The 18940-nt window shown below is 42.3% G+C and overlaps 1 protein-coding gene across 2 annotated transcripts in view; it reads right to left on the bottom strand.

Annotated features, from left to right (window-relative positions):
• The window catches only part of LOC140716779 (kin of IRRE-like protein 3), a 702588-nt gene that overhangs the window by 24960 nt on the left and 658688 nt on the right, over positions 1-18940 (bottom strand). The window contains exons 12-13 of one of the 2 annotated variants that reach the window (XM_073029666.1): positions 11252-11359; positions 9411-9560 (exon numbers count right to left, since the gene is read on the bottom strand). In XM_073029666.1, the coding sequence (XP_072885767.1) occupies positions 9411-9560; positions 11252-11359 (258 nt within the window). The remainder of the gene's footprint in view (positions 1-9410; positions 9561-11251; positions 11360-18940) is intronic. The other variant, XM_073029667.1, reaches the window with a different exon arrangement.

The raw sequence follows: 18940 nt of genomic DNA, 5'->3' as shown, positions 1-18940 counted from the left end.
CCACAAAAACAAGAGTAATTGTTGTTAGAATTGTTAATTTCAGACAGATTGGAAGCAATGGTGCATTGATCTCCCAACTCTAGCATTGTGAAGATGCTCTTTTAATCATAATGCATTCAAGGATAGTGGCATTTCTTTATTTGTGGAACAGGTCACCTTAACTAATGCAGGCTTATGCTTTGAAAGAGATGTGTCATGGAGATATATTGGTCAGCACTTGCTGTGATGAATATTCGCTTCCTGGACCAGTGGGCCTCTTCTTTTTGCCAAGCTCATCTTTCTAAACACAGCTGTTAACCAGAAAGAACTACAATCTGCAAATCAGTGAACATGAATAAGGCAGGACAGCGGAAACAGACAAAGCAGAAGACTTTGTTTTCACCATGTGGTTGCAGGAATGGAATTGGCCATTTTGTGAACTGTTTGGTGAACTGATTCTTGATCCAGGATAACTTAAACAGAGCAATTGAATGTGGACACAAAATGTTTCTGCTAATGATCTGCTAAACCTGAGACCATTCTCAGACAAGAAGCTGTTTATTATATAGAAGGAACAGCCTGTGATCTGGTCATCTGGGCACAGTGTTTGGATGACCTAATTAGACTTCGTTGAACTATTCTGAATTGGACAGAACAAAATGAATCACCTAAGGCACAAGACTGATGGATGCAGCCATAAAACAATGCTGCTTGTAGACTTGGGCCACATCCAATGAGAAGCTGACACAGGTCAATCAGATGACCTTGAACCCATGAAATTGAAACATCAAAGATTGATCTGATAAGAAAGGAGGTGATGAAGGGTCTCAGCCTGAAACGTTGGCTACTCTTTTCTCACGGATGCTGCCTGACCTGCTGAGTTCTTCCAACGTTGTGTACGTATTCTTGGATCTGCAGCATCTGCAGTTGTATTTTTGTGCTTTGTTTATGTTCTGGTCATAACTGGGAGCTAGTCTTCAGTTCTAAAAATGTAAATGGAAAGCTTGAAGTTTGAAATCTCAGCTTTCCAAACAAGCTCTGTATAAAGCAGGCTCATTGTCTGTAGGTAGCAGGACATTAGGTCACTGCTGCATAAGAGGTGCAGTATGGGTTATTTAATTTGGCTTGTTTCAAAACAGACAGCGCTGGCTAAGTTGCTTAATTCAAAGAAGCTTGAAGACCAGATGGAGAAAAATGATGTAGCATATCAATAACAGATCTGTTAAAAAGCTGGGAGTTTTATGTACTCCAAGAAGTTAACTTTACACCATTAATTATGGGTAGCTTGGATCTGTGTCTCCAAGAAGCTTTTAGATTGTTTGTGTAAAAAAGGGGATCTGAGCAAACATCATTTACCAGTGATGTCATCCAAGTGGCAAAGAAACTGCATAGATGATGAGAGCAGTTCAGGCTTAATAGGAATGGTTTAAAGAACATCAAGAAGAATTATAGAAAGGCGGGGTGACAAGAATCCATTCCTCTCACTTCAGTTTCCGAAACAGATGTTCATCTGCATTGTTGGTATGTCTTTTTGGTTAATAGGAATTGTACCTGTGTTTTGGAAATATTTTGTGTTTTAGACATGATTTGTAATTTGAAAATATTTAAGACAGAAATCCTCTGTGAGTTTTAAATGTGTTTTAACATGTATCACTGAAAATAAGTCAACTGTGTTTTAAACTACTTTGTTTACAGCATGTATCTTTGTCTTGGTAGGAAGAGGGGACCCACCACTCAAATATGGGTTTTGGCAGTTAAACTCACTGTGGAGGATAAACAGAGAAGTGAACTAGTCTTTAAAGATTGGATAGTTACAGTATAATCTCCCTTTACTGAGGGTGTTTGTGGCTATTTATATCTGATAGGGCTTAAGATCTTCATTTGAGTTTAGAACGTCATGGTCAGCCAACTCAGAACCATAATATTGTGAATTCAAAGACACGGATCAATGGACAATATGCCTTCTGTTTCTGCTCCTGAGAAGACAGTCGGGCGTAATAACAGCAAAATCCCTCATGAGCTATTCAGGTCTATGTCCAAGTGTCATGAAGCACTATTTCACTGCCAGCTTCCTCAACATATTAAAGTGAATACAGGGAGGTTTGAACAGCCCACAGAGCTAAATGCCTGGAGTTCATCTTAAATTCATTTTAGGGGTTTCTTGAGTTTGAGAATAACTTGCTTCCAGTTTTTGACCTGAAATGTTAACTCTGTTTCTCTTCCCATAGAGAAACTCGCCTAACCTGCTGAGTATTTCCAGGAGTTTCTGCTTCTGCTTCTACTTCAGTTCTGTGGATTCTGAAATAGCTAGTGAGTGAAATGTGGGGCAGGGGATACTGGATTGGATGGGTGGGCTTATGGTATGAGTAGGAGGTGGTGTGCTCTTCCTGTCATTTTCACTGGGGTCTGTGAGCACTCCCCACCCCACTAACTCTGGTGAACACACTAGCAGATCTGCCTAGTAAGGTACACTCTCCATTTTGACTCAGTAAGTCTCATGAGTCCTTCAATCAGTCAGTAACAATGTTACATCTTTCATGGTGACTTTGCACATATTTTTCAATGTTTCCTTTAAATGTATTTTTTGCTGTAATGCAGTAACAAACAGCGTGTCTGTTTTGGGAGTCTGATGTTAAGCATGCCAAGGACTTTGACTGTGTAGTAGACTGATTCTGCATCATTAGGACTTCAGCACTGACCTACAAGATTTCACTAGAAATACAAATGGATTTCGAAGAATTTATGGAGACAGGCTGGTGGTATCTCTCCAATCCTTTTTGGTATCTGCTTTTGGTGCATTTAGAACACCTTTAAAAGGCAGTGCCTCAAGAAGACGACATCTGTCATTGAGGACCCTCACTACCCAGGATATGTCCTCTTCTCATTACTACTATCAGGGAGGAGGTACAGGTACCACAAAACAATAAGATATGTCAGTGATCATAAACCTATTTCTTATTCTGGTGGTTTGTATGTACCATATAGGAGAGTAGTGATTACTATTGCCAGTAAACCAGGAGCTTTGTGTATAGTTTGATTATTATCATTATTAATATTATTTTTTTCTTTCAGCTCTAGCTGGTAAAACCCGAGGTTCCGGCAAAGCCAAGCACACTCATTTCTCAATTGCTAGGAAGTTTCAGACTATTCCAGTGGTGTTTGTTATTGTGGCTTTCTGGAGGTTTACATAGATATTGCTGTGTAGCCCTAATTGTTTAATGGTATTGTGTAATGACTTTGGGATGATACCAGTCGTAGATATTACTATTGGGGCAATGTATACCCTGTTCATGTTCCATAGTTTTTCAATTTCCTCTTTTAATTCAGCATATTTCTGGTGTTTTTCACTTAATAATCTCTGTACATTATGTGTGTTTGGAATGGCTATATCTATTAAGTAAGTTGTCCTTGCTTGTTTATCCTGTAATATTATATCCAGATGGTTATTATGGATTGTCCTATCTGTAATGATGGATCAGTCAGTATTATCATTATTATTATTATTTATTATTATTCTTTCTTTTATTATTTTTTCTTTTTTCAGTTTGTTGTCTTCTGCACATTGGTTGAACACCCAAGTTGGGCTATCTTTCATTGATTCTATTGTGGTATTGTGGTTATTATTCTATAGATTTATTGAGTATGCCCACAAGAAAATGAATCTCAGGGTTGTACTGTATATGGTGAGATATATATTTTGATAATCAATTTACTTTGAACTTTAAAAGATCTTGATCTTCAGAACATTCTTTCTCAGATGTCCAAAGCCAAGGTCATTGATGACTGCTTTCATTGAGATTTGGAAAAGTTGTGTCATGCAAAGGGGAGGTTGATAGAGGAGCTTTCTACAGTAGACATTTAGTGTTAGTGTTGGACATATTTCTCAGACATACAGGAGGTTAGTGGGAAGGTACATTTTAGTAACATGCTAGCGGTAAGCATCAGCCTCTAACATTCTGCATTATGTAGATTATACAAGATAATTTCAGGGTATAAGATCAATACTTGTATGAATTGCAGTCATGTACAGATAATAGTTTTATAAGCTAGAGTTCTGAAAGTAACTCTTTACTTTAAAAATGCTGCACTCCAAAACCCATCACACGCATCAATGTTTCCAAGTTGCAGGAATAGAAATAGGTGTGTTTTCATTAATAGATCAAATTCTTTAAGTTTGTGCACTGAGTCTTAGAATGCATTTTGAAATAATGATTGAAGATTAAAAATTCATTTGCAGACATTGGCACGTTTTCTTTTAACCAATGGGTTTTTTGGCTCCTGTGGGGAATCAGAGATAAGCTGTGGCCTTGAAGTTGAAATTCAGATTTGGTGTCCGGTTCTAAGTCAGTGGAGCTTTTATAAGTGGTGATTTAATTCAGCTACAGTAAGAAATTGCTTTCACTTTATGCAGTTGAAATTGTAATGACTGGTATTGTTTACTATTAATTGGAACATTTATTTGGACACAGATTGGTTCAGTTGCTGTGGGGTGGAAAGCTGGCTTCTTAACAGCTCGTCCCACGCTAACGTTATTTATTTATTGCTATTCAGCGTGGAATTGGCCCTTCCGGCCCTTTGAGCCACGCCGCTCCACAATCCCCGATTTAACCCTAGCTTAATCATGGAACAATTTACAATGATTAATTAACCTACTGACTGGTATGTCTTCGGACTGTGGGAGGAAACCGGAGCACCTAGAGGAAAAGCAACGCGGTCACGGGGAGAACATACAAACTCCTTACTGCCAGTGGCGGGAATTGAAACTGGGTCACTGATACTCTATTTCAGTGAGAGAAAAATTAAAAATATTAATTAGAACTTAAAATGTTTTGCTCAATTTTGGACCTTTAAGGTTAATTTCATGCAAGTTTTTAAAGATCAAACACAGTGTCTTGGGTTAATACTGTAATGTCAGACTCACGCTTTAATGCATAAAATACTACCAATATGGATAAGTCTACGAGGAAGTTAAACCTTTCCACTAATAGCTCATTTCTTCATGGCTATTGATTTTAAATGGTTGCCATTTTAAATAAGACTCGTCTTCTTATTGGATGGGTGATGATGGATTTTGGATCATGTATAACAGGAGAAGCAATGATCTGGAGAATTTCAGACCCTGTCTGTGCATGTCAGGTGCAGCAGAAACACAAGAGAGGGAGGCTTGAGCCTGGCACTTTTGGGGTCACCTGACAAAGTACCCAAGGAGGGCTCCCTGGAATCTGGAAAGTTAGTTTTCAGTGGCAAAGAAATCAAAATGCATATAGGTGTGAAGTTGCCTACCAGGAATTGGGAGCTTTGATTGGGGAACCAGGGAGGATATTTGTCGAGCCTGCTGATCCAACAATATGGTTTGTTTATAGTTTAGAAATGGGAAAAGAACAAGGACACAATATGTCAGGATATATTGGGACATCCCTGGGACTACATTACCTGGGCATAATACGCCAGCGGATATCAGTTTTATTCCGGGCTGTGGGCCAAGAGAAGTATGGCTGACGGTCAGTAATTTATTATTTTCCCTTGGATTGGACTGTGTCCTTTCCAATGAAAGTCAAAGACCGCTTGCTTTGGATGGTGCCCACGGCAAGGACAGAGAGAGCTGAGGATAGCACAGGAGTCACTCTCTGCAGCAATGGATAGGAGATATTTGGCGGGGGGAGCTCTAAGGGCTTTTATGATCATTTTTGTACTGAGGCTTGTGATTTACTTTATATATGATTTTAAAAAATATTATTGGAACAATTAAGGAAGTGAGCCAGAACTAGAGCAGTTAAATACTCATTCTTTCTACATTGTTGCTACAAATGGTCATATTAGAGTACTCTTCTAATCCCTTTTTCAACGTGCCACTGCTTTAGATTTTAAGCTTGGGTGCTGAGAGTTAGTTATGATAGGTCATTTTATTCTTCATGCCTCCCACATAAACATGGAATTTGTTGTGACTGGGAAGCTGGAATCTGATTCTGACTGCTGGAGGCCAGCTTTGGAAGTAACCCTTATTCACAAAGATAAAGCTGTGACTGAAGCAGGTGGCCCTGGAATTAAACGTCACAAGTGCCTTACTGAACAGAAGAGAGGATCGTGATGTCAGGCAGAAGCAGAGTGGAAGACAGGAGAGTGAAAGAGTCCCCCTTGTGGTGGAGGTGAGTGAGGTCTTCAGTGGTGGATCCTGGTGGTATATAGACAGGAAACCACGGAGAATCATGACAACCATGGGGAAAAGAGCGAGCAGTGGAAGCTTTACCAGGGGACATTGTGTCCAAGTGGCTGAACTTGTAGCTCGAATCGAGAATGCTAATATTGGATAGATCGAAGGGTAAATATACATGCTGACATAAGGAAGTAAGCACCTGACCAAGAAATGGTTAAAAATTCATCCTTTCTATATTATAGTAACTAATGGTCATATTATAATATTGTCATAGTGGGATGGATGAAGTCTTCAGTGAGGGGTCCTGATGGTACCTAGATCCACCTGCAGGCATTGGAATTTGACATGGAAAGGTAAGAATGAAATTGTTTGAAGCAATGGGTTTGCAGGAAGGACACGTTAATGAGGTGAAGTTGCAGCAAAAGGAAAGGGACCAGGACATGCTGCTAGCACTGACATGGCTCCCATAAGGGCTGAGTACGAGAAATGCAACTATTTGGGACAGATTGGTCCAATAGGTATGAACATTGCGTGATCAACTTAAATATTTAAGAGACAAGATAAAGAGGTGACAATGTATGGCGATTTAAGAAACTGCGGATGCCACAAAATGCGTCAGAAACTAAACTGCCGGTGAAAGTCCTTGGCCGCGAATGGTTTTCTTTAGTGTGGTGTGGCTGTTACGCACCAGCTACAGCACAGACCTGACAGTGTGTGGTCTCAGTCCAGTGGCAGTGATTTCCATGGTAACTGTAACACGTTAGTGCTGCAGCTTTAGGGATCTGGCTCAATCCTGACCTCAGGAGCACTGTATGCTGAATTGTCGTGCTCCTCCTACTGTATGTGACCACGTAGGTTTCCTCTGACTGTTCTGGTTCCTGCCACACCCCAAAGACCTGCTAGTACATTTCAAACAAGAGGAAATACAAGCAACAGACACAAAATGCTGCAGGAACACAGCAAGTCAGGCAGCATCTGTGGGTCATCAGTGCAACTAGTTCCCTTCCACCACCACTCTCCTCCGTCTGGTGGAACTGGTGCTCACTCTCAATAATTTCTCATTCGACTCCTCCCACTTCCTTCAAACTAAAGGTTTAGCCATAGGCACTTGCAGATATGCCTGCCTTTTTGTCAGCTACATGGAACAGTCTATGTTCCAAGCCTTCACTGGTATCACTCCCCAACTTTTCCTATGCTACATCGTGCTGCTTCCTGCATTCATGTGGACCTTGTTGACTTCATCAACTTTGCCTCCAACTTCCACCCTGCCCTCAAATTTACCTGGACCATTTCCAACACCTCCCTCCCCTTTCTCGATCTCACTGTCTCTATCTCCAGAGACCGCTTATCCACTGATATCTATTATAAATCCAGACTCTCACAGCTGCCTGGACTATACCTCTTCTCACCCTGTTACCCGTAAAAATGCCATCTCTTCTCTCAATTCCTCAGCCTCTGCCGCATCAGCTCTCAGGATGAAGCATTTCATTCCAGAATTATGGAAATGTCCTCCTTCTTTAAAGAAAGGGGCTTCCTTTCCTCCACAATCAACACTGCCCTCACCTGCATCTCTTCCATTTCATGCACATCTGCCCTCACGCCAGCCTACCAGGGATAGGGTTCCTCTTGTCCTCACTTACCCGCTCCCCCACTAACCTCCATGTCCAGCACATAATTCTCCATAACTTCCGTCATCTCCAACGGGATCCCACTACCAAGCTCATCTTTCTCTCCCCCCATTTCTGCTTTCCACAGGGATCGCTCCCTACGCGACTCCTTTGTCCATTCATCCCTCCTCACTGATCTCCCTCCTGGCACTTATCCTTGCAAGTGGAACGAGTGCCACACCTGCGCCTACACCTCCTTCTTCACCTCCATTCAGGGCCCCAAACAGTCCTTCCAGGTGAGGTGACACTTCACCTGCGAGTCTGTTGGGGTCATCTACTGTGCTCCCAGTGTGGCCTCCTATATATCAGTGAGACACGACGTAGGCTGGGAGATCACTTCACCGAGCACCTACATTCTGTCCACCTGAAAAAGCGTGATCTTCCAATGGCCACCCACATTAATTCCATTTCCCATTCCCATTCTGATGTGTCAATTCATGGCCTCCTCTACTGTCGCGATGAGGCCACACTCGGGTTAGAAGAGCAACACCTTATATTCCGTCTGGGTAGCCTCCAACCTGATGGCATGAACATTGATTTCTCAAACTTTTGGTAATGCCCCCCCTTCCTTCACCATTCCCCATTCCAACTTTCTTCTCTCACCTTATCTCCTTACCTGCCCATCATCTCCCTCTGGTGCTCCTCCCCCTTCCCTTTCTTTCATGACCTTCTGTCCTCTCCTATCAGATTCCCCCTTCTCCAGCCATTTATCTCTTTCACCAATCAACTTCCCAGCTCTTTACTTCACCCCTCCCCCTCTCCTGGTTTCACCTATCACCTTGTGTTTCTTCCTCCCCTCATCCCACTTTCTTACTCTGACTCCTCATTTTTTTTCTCCGGTTCTGATGAAGGGTCTCGGCCTGAAACGTCGACTGTACTCTTTCCCATAGATGCTGCCTGGCCTGCTGAGATCCTCTAGCATTTTGTGCATGATGCCAGTACATTAACTGACCATTGTAAGTTACCTCTTAGCGTAGCTTAATAGCACGAAGAAAAATATCAGAAAGGGAGTTGATGGATATTAAGAGAGAAAACAGTTTGCAAGGGTACAGACAAATGGGAAAGAAGGAAGAGGACGATTAGGATTATTTCCCTGGGAACCAGCATGGAATTTTATTTGGCTGTAAGATGCTAACTGATCGGTGAATGTCAGATCACTAGACTGAGAAGTAAATCTACAAGCAACTGAGTATCAAGCAGAGCATATTAAAGATGCATAGAGCCTCACTTGTTGAAAGTGATTACAAAATGAGGGAGCTCCCACCTGAAGTGGTGGTTCATTGATGCCAGGGCCTGATGTTCAATGCAGGTGAGGTGGGGACGAACATGCAGGGTGGTCTATCCACGCCAGAGGGGGAAATTAAGCAGGAAGTCCAGAGGGATACTGATTACAGTGAAGCTTAAGCATCCCAACTCATGAACAACACTTCCACCGTGGGTTTTTAATGGAGGCTGGGGATGAACAGAGGAATGTTGACCGAGGTCAAAGTCTCAGGGAGGTGGGGTGGAGAGACTAGGGAGGGAGCATCACGTTTCATTAACGTGATGAGAATCAAGCTACTCTACAGCCGCACGGTACCTGGGAGAACTGGGTTCCTTGTAGTCATTACCTGAGCTTTGTTTTCTGTTGGTGAAAGGGAAATGATGTCGTCTCAATGGTTTAATCTCTCTCAGACAGTTAGTCTTGGTGAAGGGAGGAAGCAGATCAATGCAGGTACCGGCTGGGATTTTCCTTATCCACCAGGAATGTATTTTGTGAGCTGGAATAAAGCATCCTGGAATATTAAAGTGAGCGGGAGTTCAACTAATTACCTAAAATCTAACCTTCCCAGTTTTTCGGCTGGCTTCCTGTGTGCAACACATTTTACCTGGGCTCATTTTTGAATGGGTGCCAGAAATCTGCAGAGTGACATGAACGGTTCAGTACGAGCAAGCAATTCAAATGCCAAAGGCATTATCTGATCACATCCCCACCCACTTTATTTTAGCGTAGGGCTCAGTCCATCACGGAAACCAACCTCCTCTCCATCGACTCTCTCCACACTTCTCACTGCCCCAGCAAAGCAGCCAACGTATTCAAGCACCCCACCCACCCCCACATATTGTCTCTTCTGCCCCCCCCACCAGGTTCAGGTCGCACTGTTACAAGACTCTTGATGGACCTTTTAACCTCACAGTTTACCTCTTCGTGTCCCTTGAACCCTATTGCTATTCTTTCTCTATAACTGTGACTGTAACATTACATTCTGCATTCTGTTATTGATTTTTCCATATACTGATGTATTGAAATGATCTGTATGGATGGCATGCAAACTGAGGTTGTTCATTGTATCTTGATAAATGTGTCAATAATAAAGTAATTTAGCAATTACAAGATTCCATAAGCATGCAACTCCCAGCATCTATATTCCAGAGAACATACTCACTTACCCCGTGCCCCTTTTGACTGGTCCCACACCAGCTGTGGTGGAGATTGAATGGTGGATGTGGTTGGCAGGAGAGGTATGTCTAACTTGCTGGGGTAGTTAGGATAAAGCTTGGGGGGCATGGGTGGAAGCTTGGTTGAGAGCAGCCAGGAGGAGGAATCCCACGTGGATGAAGCAGAGGGAGATGAAGGTATGACAAGAACCTACCCTGATTCTCTGAAAGATTATGGCTGCTCTGGATCTCTATTCACCCCATCACCCCCACTCCCCCCTGACACGAGCTGCCCCTTTCTGGTAGGGAGTGTCCTCCATCTCTGTGAGATAACCTACTTCCTGAGTTCTAGGATGAGTTCCTGGCTCTGATTTTTTACATCACATCTACTTATTGGTGGAACATCCTATCCACCCAGCCACATGTAAACAGTTCATTTGGATTGACCATTCTGAAACCTTTTAACATTTTAAAAACATGAGGAAATCTGCAGATGCTGGAAATTCAAGCAACGCACATAAAATGCCGGTGGAACGCAGCAGGCCAGGCAGCATTTATAGGATGAAATACAGTCGATGTCCTGACGAAGGGTCTCGGCCCGAAATGTTGACTGTACTTCTCCCTATAGATGCTGCCTGGCCTGCTGCGTTCCACCAGCATTTTGAACATTTTGAAAAGCTCAGATTGCCATTCATGCCAAGTTTCTTCAGATTATCCATGTAATCTAATCTTCCACCCGCTGCCAAACTCTGGGCAAGACCCTGTTGTGGCGAGCAGTCCGCCCATGTGCGATGTTACCAGAGTCCTGTGGAGATGAAACAAAGATCCATTCCTTTGTAATCCGGCCCTCCTGAGAGAAAGGCAAATGCTCTGATTGCCTTTCCTTTTGTTCATTGTGCCTCACCACTTGTTTTAAACAGTTCATGCGGAGACTCATGATCTCCACGCACTTCAATCCATTTGCCAGCACCCGTCAGCTAAGTGTGCTTTATCTCTTCGACATGTGAGCTCCAGCTTAACTCGAGTCACTTACTTCTCTGGGAGCGTGAACAGCAGATGACCATGATGGTTGCAAAGACCACAACGAATGCTACTCCAGCACCGACTGCCACACCGATGACGACAGCCAATGAGAGCGCCTCTGTAGGAAACAAACAGAGTGGGCGTGACCAACTACTGTTAAAGCCTTGGGCCCTGTTGACACTGATAGCTTACTCATTGCAGGCTTTGGAAATCACAACTAAGCACACTGAAGGGCTGACCACTTAATTGTCAAGGAGTCATACAGCACAAAGACAGGCCCTTTGGCCTAACTATGTCCATGGTAACCTTCAAGTACTTGTGTACACTAATCCCAGCTACCAGCACTTGGTCCATAGCCTTCTACACATTGATGATTCAGTTGTCTAGATCTTTCTTAATTGTTGTGAGCACCTCTGCCTTCACTATCCCTCGGGCAGTGTGTTGCAAATTCCAAGCTTTTCGATCAACTCTGAACCTTTTATCCCCTACCCTAAACCTGTGCCCTCTAGTTATTGATACCTTTGTTATGGGGAGCTATCTTTCTACTTAACCTATCTGTGGCCATTATAGTTTATCATGCTTTGATTCCTTGTGCGCTGAGAAACCAGGTCACATTCTTATTTTGCAGGATTAATGAGCTCACAAAGGCACCGGATGTCATACAGAAGCAGATCCATTCCTGACCAAGTGCCCTAACCACCATCTTAGATTCGGCATTGTTCACCCATGCTTGAAGCAGGCGATATGTATTGTCCACACTTGCTTTAGTGGCTTGTTGCTTGCAAGCTCCGTAATTATGAGCTCTGAATGCCGAGTAACTCTAGAGAGTCAGACGTCACCATTCTTGTGAAGGAGTTTGACCTCTCCCTAAAACTCCACATGTTGAAACATGGGTGCTCCTGAAATACTTGCCCCGCCCACGGGGCTGACTATTGGGGTAGCCGGTGGCATGGTAGCGTAGCACTTAGCGTGATGCTTTACAGCGCCACTGATTGGAAGATTGGGGTTCAATTCCTGCCACTGTCTCCACATGACTACGTGGGTGTCTTCCAAGCGCTCAGATTCCTCCCACATTCCCAAAAAATGTACGGATTAGGATTAGTTAATTGTGGGCATGGGACATTGGCACCAAAAGCATGGCAGCACTTGCTGATGGCTCCCTCAACACATGTTTAGGCTGTGTTGGTTGTTGAAGAAAATGATGCATTTCACTGAATGTTTCAATATTTTGATAAATAGAGCTTATCTCATCTTATCTGACAAATAAAGCTTAACTATTGTTCCTTATCTTGCCTTGTCTTATCACTGGTCCATTGTAACAGCAGTTCCTATGGTAGGGAATCACCATTTTAATGCTTGGAATCTTATTCTTTGAGGAAAGCACTGCCAATCAAGCCTTGGTGTTCTAAACAGGTCTCTTGGTGGTGGTTAGGGACATGAATAGAAAGGACATGTAAAATTGCATTTGCATCACTAGTACTTATAGTTTATGCTAGCTTCGAGAAAGAAATATGTAAGATAAAAGCAGAAAATCCCAGAATTACTCCTCAGGTCAGGCAGCATCTGTAGAGAGAACAAAGGAGTTATCTTTGCAGAATTAGGAAATACTGAAATGGAACAAAGCTTGTGACAGAGAGGCATATGAGGGGGGGACAGAAAGAATCAGCTGTGGTAGGAAAGAGACCAGGAGAGATTGACACCTCGCCGGAGATACCTCTATCACCTGCTGTCACCAGGCACCATCTTTATCATCATTTAATCTCACTTGCTTTCCAAACCATTATTGACACTCTGCTGATCTCTACACCCCCGTCTCTTCTGTGTAAACTTAAGTATGTTTGGTTTCTAGCTCTTCCTAGTTCTGACAAAAGGTCATCAAAATGAAATATCAATTCTCTCTCTCCCCCCACAGATGATCTTATGAGGATTTCCAGTATTACCAGATTTCCAATTTCTGATGTATTTTGCTTTTGCATGCATCTAAGCTTTCTTTAATGCCGTGTGTAAGCAGGGATATTTATTAAACCCAGATAAATGTACTATTGACTAATTAAATATTAATGGATACACTAATCCATTAAAAATCAATTAGATATCAAGTAAGTAGAAACGTATGCTAATTGAATGTATTGATCAGGTTGTGAAAGGACTGGCAGGTCAGATGAAGTGCTGTGGTTCCAATGTATCGAATTGAATGAGATCCCTGGAATCCTCTTCAGCGTAATTGCCTTGCGCCGGAATCCGAATTGCAGAATTTAGAATTGCAGAGAGGTCTCTCCGCCCAACCATCCAAGGCCACATACCAGAAGCTCAGCTCTTGCTGAGCCCTCAGCATTGTCGCAGATCCCTCCCACAATCTCTTTGATCTCCGCCCGCCAAGCAGGATGTACCACAGTCTAAAAACAAGGGTTGTTAGGCTGGGTAATGGCTTCTTCCCCCAGGCTGTGAGATCTCTGAACACCCTGCTACCATATTATTTATGACAATGCCAGTAGTATTATACTGCTGTATATATAACTATATGTTGTATATGTACTTTCTGTCAACTTGTACAGTATATACATCTACAGAATTGTTTTTATTATCTGTTAATATTATCTTATGTGCTGTACTGTGTTTTGCACCTTGGTCCCAGAGGAATGTTGTTTCATTTACTGTATACGTGCACGGTTGAATGATGATAAACTTGAACTTAAACTTTCCATGATTTAGTGAAGGTGAAAAATTAGACAATTTGACCTGGGAAGCAGGTGCATTCCTTAAGTTCAAAATTAGCCTTATTTGAGACAGAAAGACATGGCTGTAGGTCAGGTAGTTCTGGAGACTGAGGCTGCAGTGATGGAGGATGCTCAGCCTTTGACCTTTGACCTTGGTGACAAGTGCAGGTCAATTGTTGCAAGGAAGGCTTTGGAGTCACGAGAGACTGCAAGTGCTGGGATCTGGAGCAGAACACAAACTACTGGAGGACTTGGCAGGTAAGGCAACATCTACGGCGGGAAATGGACAGTTGACGTTTCGGGCTGAGGCCCTTCTTCTGGACTGAAAGAGTAGGAGATGGACAGTATAAAGTGTGAGGGGAAGGAGTGGAGCTTGAGCTGGCGGGTGATAGGTGGATCCTGGTAAGGAAGGTTGATAGGCAGATGGAGGAGGGAAGAGTGTGAATAGCCATGGGGGCTGGGAGGAGATAGGTGGAGGCAGATGGTGGAATCTGATAGGAAAGGAAGGTGGACCGTGGAATCAAATAAGGGAGGTGGAGAGGGGAGAAATAAATGGAGGAGGGAATGATAATGAGTGATGGAGCTGAGGGTTGGGGTGGTTGTAAATATACGGCAGGAACTGGGTAGATCATGAGGAGACAGGTAAAGAACAGAAAGGGCAGAGTTATGTGAAATTGGGTTGTGGCGAAGACAGATATATCCCAGACAAACCGATAGAGGAGACCATTTGCAGGTGCAAGTGAATGTGGGGGAGTGTAAGTGAATTTGACTTTCGCAGAGGGCTGTGGAGTCAGAGGGATGAACATTGTACACTGCTGCCAGCCCAGTGACTGGGTTAATAGGCATGTGCTCAGGCTGGAGAGGAATGTGCTGTGGGAAAGAGAAGTATTAATTTGTCCTGGTTCACGGAACAACAAACACAACAAACGGAACTAAAGCGGGGGAGGCAGTGTGGGAGTCTAGGATTTAAATTAAGGAGCAGATTTACAAAATAAATTCTGTCTGGCATTTTCCCTTGGCCATGTGATCTAGAATGAAACACGTTTGATGGGAGCTGTAGAAAGGAAAGAGGGATCTTTTCACTGGGCAGGTAACACTTAGAGTTATCAAGGTTTAGACCAATAGAACATGAAATAGGACCTTCAGTCCAACATGCCCATGTCTACCAAAATTCCCATCCAAGCTAGTTCCTCCCATATCGCTCTAGTCCTCAGCCCTCTTTGTATTTATTCAAGTGCTCCTTAAATGATGCCATTGTGCGTGCCTCTATTTTCTGATTCCCTTTCCCTGGGAAGGAAAACTGTGTGCATTCACCCAATCACTGCTCTTCAGGTTTTTCAGGTCACCCCTCAGTATCCTACACTCCAAGGAATAAAGTCCCAGGAGACACAAGAGACTGGAGATGCTGAAATCTGAAGCAACATGCGCAAAGCTGGAGGAAATGATCAGGTTAGTCATCCTCTATGAGAGAAATGGACAGTTGACTTTTTGAGTCAGCCTGAAACATTAGCTCTCCATTTCCTTCTATAGATGCTGCCTGACCTGCTGAGTTCCTCCAACATTTTGTGTTTAGAATAAAGTGCTAGCCCGCCCAACCTCTATAACACAGGCCTGGCAACATTTTCATAAATCTTCTTCAAAGTTCAAAGTCAACTTATTATCAAAGTACAAACCTGCTTGTACATATATGTCACCATATGTAGCCCTGAAATTCATTTTGGGGCATACTCAATAAACTCATTATAGAATAATAACTATAATAGAATCAATGAATCACCACAACAACTTGGGCATTCAACCAGTGTGCAAAAGACAACAAACTGTGCAAATACAATAATAATAATAATAATAATAATAAATAAGCAATAAATATTGAGAACATGAGATAAAGAGTGCTTGAAAGTGAGTCCATAGGTTATGGGAACATAGGTTGAAGTGAAATTGAGTGAAGTTGTCCCATTTGGTTCATCATCCTGATGACTGAGGGACTCTTTCCAGCTTAATGATGCCTTTCTAATAAAAGGGTGACCACAATTTTACACAGTTCTCCAGGATCAGTCTCACTAATGTCTTGCATGACTGCAAACAGCATCTAAACTTTGATACTCAGTGCCTGACCAATGAAGGCCAGTGTGCCAAATATCTTCTTAAACACCCTGTGACACCACTTTCAGGGAATAGGTATCTATACTCCTGTGTTCTACAAAATCCCCAAGGACACTATCATTCACTGTAGAAGTTCTACCCTCATTTGATTTCCTAAAATGCAACACTATACAGTGATTTGAATAGAAAGCTATTGCTATATCCCGGCCCACTTATATAGCTGACCAGGATCCTCCTGAAGTTTTTTCTTATAAACATCTTCATTCTCTACGATGCCACTTATTTTACTGTCATAAAGTTATTAGCAATGTCTTGTACACTTTTATCCAAATAATTTCTATAAATGATCAACAGCAAAAGTCCCTGAAGCAAAAACTAAACTGCTGAATGAAATCTGCAAGTCAGGCAACATCTGTGAAGGCAAAACAACATAGAACATAGAAATCTACAATACATTACAGGCCCTTCGGCCCACAATGTTGTGCCGACCATGTAACCTACTCTAGAAACTGCCCAGAATTTCCCTACCGCATAGCCCTCTATTTTTCTGAGCTCCATGTACCTATCTAAGAGTCTTTTGAAAGACCCTATTGTATCCGTCTCCAACATCATCACTGAAAGTGCATTCCACGCACCCAGCACTCTGTGTGTGGAAAAACTTACCTCTGTCATCCTCTTGGTGCCTATTTCCAAGCACCTTAAAACTATGCCTCTTTGTGTTAGCCATTTCAGCCCCGGGAAAAAGCCTCTGGCTATCCACACGATCATGAAGGAGTGGTTGTGTTTCAGATTGAGACCAAGTGGGAGGAAGAATCAGAGGTGAGAAGGAGGGGTGAGATAAGCAGCTGGTGAGTTGTGGTGGAACAAGCTGAAGTGAGTGATGACTGGTAGATGGAGTGAAGCAATGGAGAGGAAAGGAGAGTTGAGAGACACAGGCTGGGTGGATGATGGGTGGAAACAGATAAGGAAACATCAAAGACAATGAAGGCAGATGAAGTGAGGTGGGCAAAGTAGAGACAGAGGCTGGAAGCCAGAAAAAGGTAGGACGATATGCAGATGGAAACAGATGGGGAATGGATAAATAGAGTAGAAGAGCAGGAACTCGGTTGGATTACTCATCACAACACCCAACTGATCATTGAACACAACCTTTAGACTCACTTTCAGAGACTCGACAACTCATGTACCCATTATTTATTATTATCATATTGTATCTTTTTGGCCTTGCACAATTTTTCCCTCTTTGTGTGTAGTTTTTTTCATTGATTCTACTGCACTTTATTCTACTGTGAATGCCTACAAGAAAAAGAATTTCAGGATAGTAATGGTGACATATACTGTACGTACTTTAACAATAAAATTTACTTTGAACTTTGGAATATGTGGTTGAAGGGCAGATAGAGATAAGAGTAGTGAACAAAGGGAGGTAAATCTTAGGTGGATCAGTAGAATCCATCTCTGAGATTTAAGGGCTACAATGAAAAAGAATCCCATAGCTACACAGGTTGATAGGGTGGCAAAGAGGGCATCCTTGCCTTTATTTGTTGAGGAATTGCGTTCAAAAGTTAGGAAGTTAGGTTGCTGCTTTGTAAGACTCTAGTTAGGCTGCATCTGAAGTATTGCATTCAGTTCTGGACACCCATTTATAGGAAGGATGCCGAGGCTTTGGAGAATGTGCAGACATTTACCAGGATGCTGCCTGGATTAGTGGGCATGTGCTACAGGGAGAATCTGGACAACCTTGACTTGTTTTCTCTGGAGCAGCAGAGGCTCAGGGTTGTTCTGATAGAGGTTTGCAGAATTATGAGAGACGTAGAGTAGATTGCCAATATCTTCCACCCGGGGTTGAAATGTCTAACATTAGAGGGTTTCATTTAAGGTGAGAAGGGAGGGGTTGAGCTCAAAGGAGATATGCAAAGCAAGTTCTAATACAGAGTGTTGGGTGCCTGGGATGGTGGTGGAGCCAAATAGGATAAAAGCATTCAAGAGACTCTTCAATAGACACATGAATGTACAGGGAATGGAGGATATGAATATTGTGTATCCAGAAGGGATTAGTTTAGTAATTACCAATTTAATTAGTTTGGCATGGCATTGTGGGCCAAAAGGTCTTTGTGCTGTACTGGTTTACATTTTATGTTCCAAATCAGAAATTAGAATCAGTCATTCTGGGTGAGATGTGGACTGGTGGGAGTAGTCTATAGGACTCTGAACATTCATTTATTAATTGGATAGAATATCACTAGACAACTGATTGGGGCTTGTACCAACAGTACTGTAATAAACAAGAGGACTAGAAACTTACTTTAGATGAGGAACATTAGTCTAATCTTTGATGTGAAACATTAATTCATCACGCTTTCTACAGATGCTGCCTGACCTGCTAAGTGTTTCCAGCATCTGTTTTTGTTCCAGCATATGCAGTTTTTAAAAACATTTTGTTTAGAAACAAGTACGTTTTGTCAGTTAATCTGGTCTCGTAATTGCAAAATCATGTTTAACATATTTATTTGGAATTGTCAGAGGATAAAATAAATTGGATGAATATAGCTACATGTGATGCATCTGGATTTCCAAAAGGCATTTGACAAGGCAATACAAAATTGTTTAATTGTAAAAACAAAATGGGCAGGCTTAAAGATGTAATTTTCAAGCTGTAGTGAGTGGTGTTTCAGAGGGAATTGTGCTGGGTAACAACTTATATTAATGAATTGGATAAAGTGATGAACAAGATTGCTAGTCATACAAAGACAGGTGGGAGAGTAAAACAACAAATGAGTGAAGAAAAAGATGGCAGATTGGGTATAATGAAGAAAAATGTAAGATTGTCAACTTGATTTGGAAGGCTATTACTTTGTTAGTGTGAGACTTAAAAT

Source organism: Hemitrygon akajei, chromosome 26 (assembly GCF_048418815.1).
Source record: "Hemitrygon akajei chromosome 26, sHemAka1.3, whole genome shotgun sequence".
Lineage (NCBI taxonomy): Eukaryota > Metazoa > Chordata > Chondrichthyes > Myliobatiformes > Dasyatidae > Hemitrygon > Hemitrygon akajei.
The sequence above is the reverse complement of the archived record's forward strand: the minus strand, read 5'-3'. Positions and strand labels throughout refer to the sequence as shown.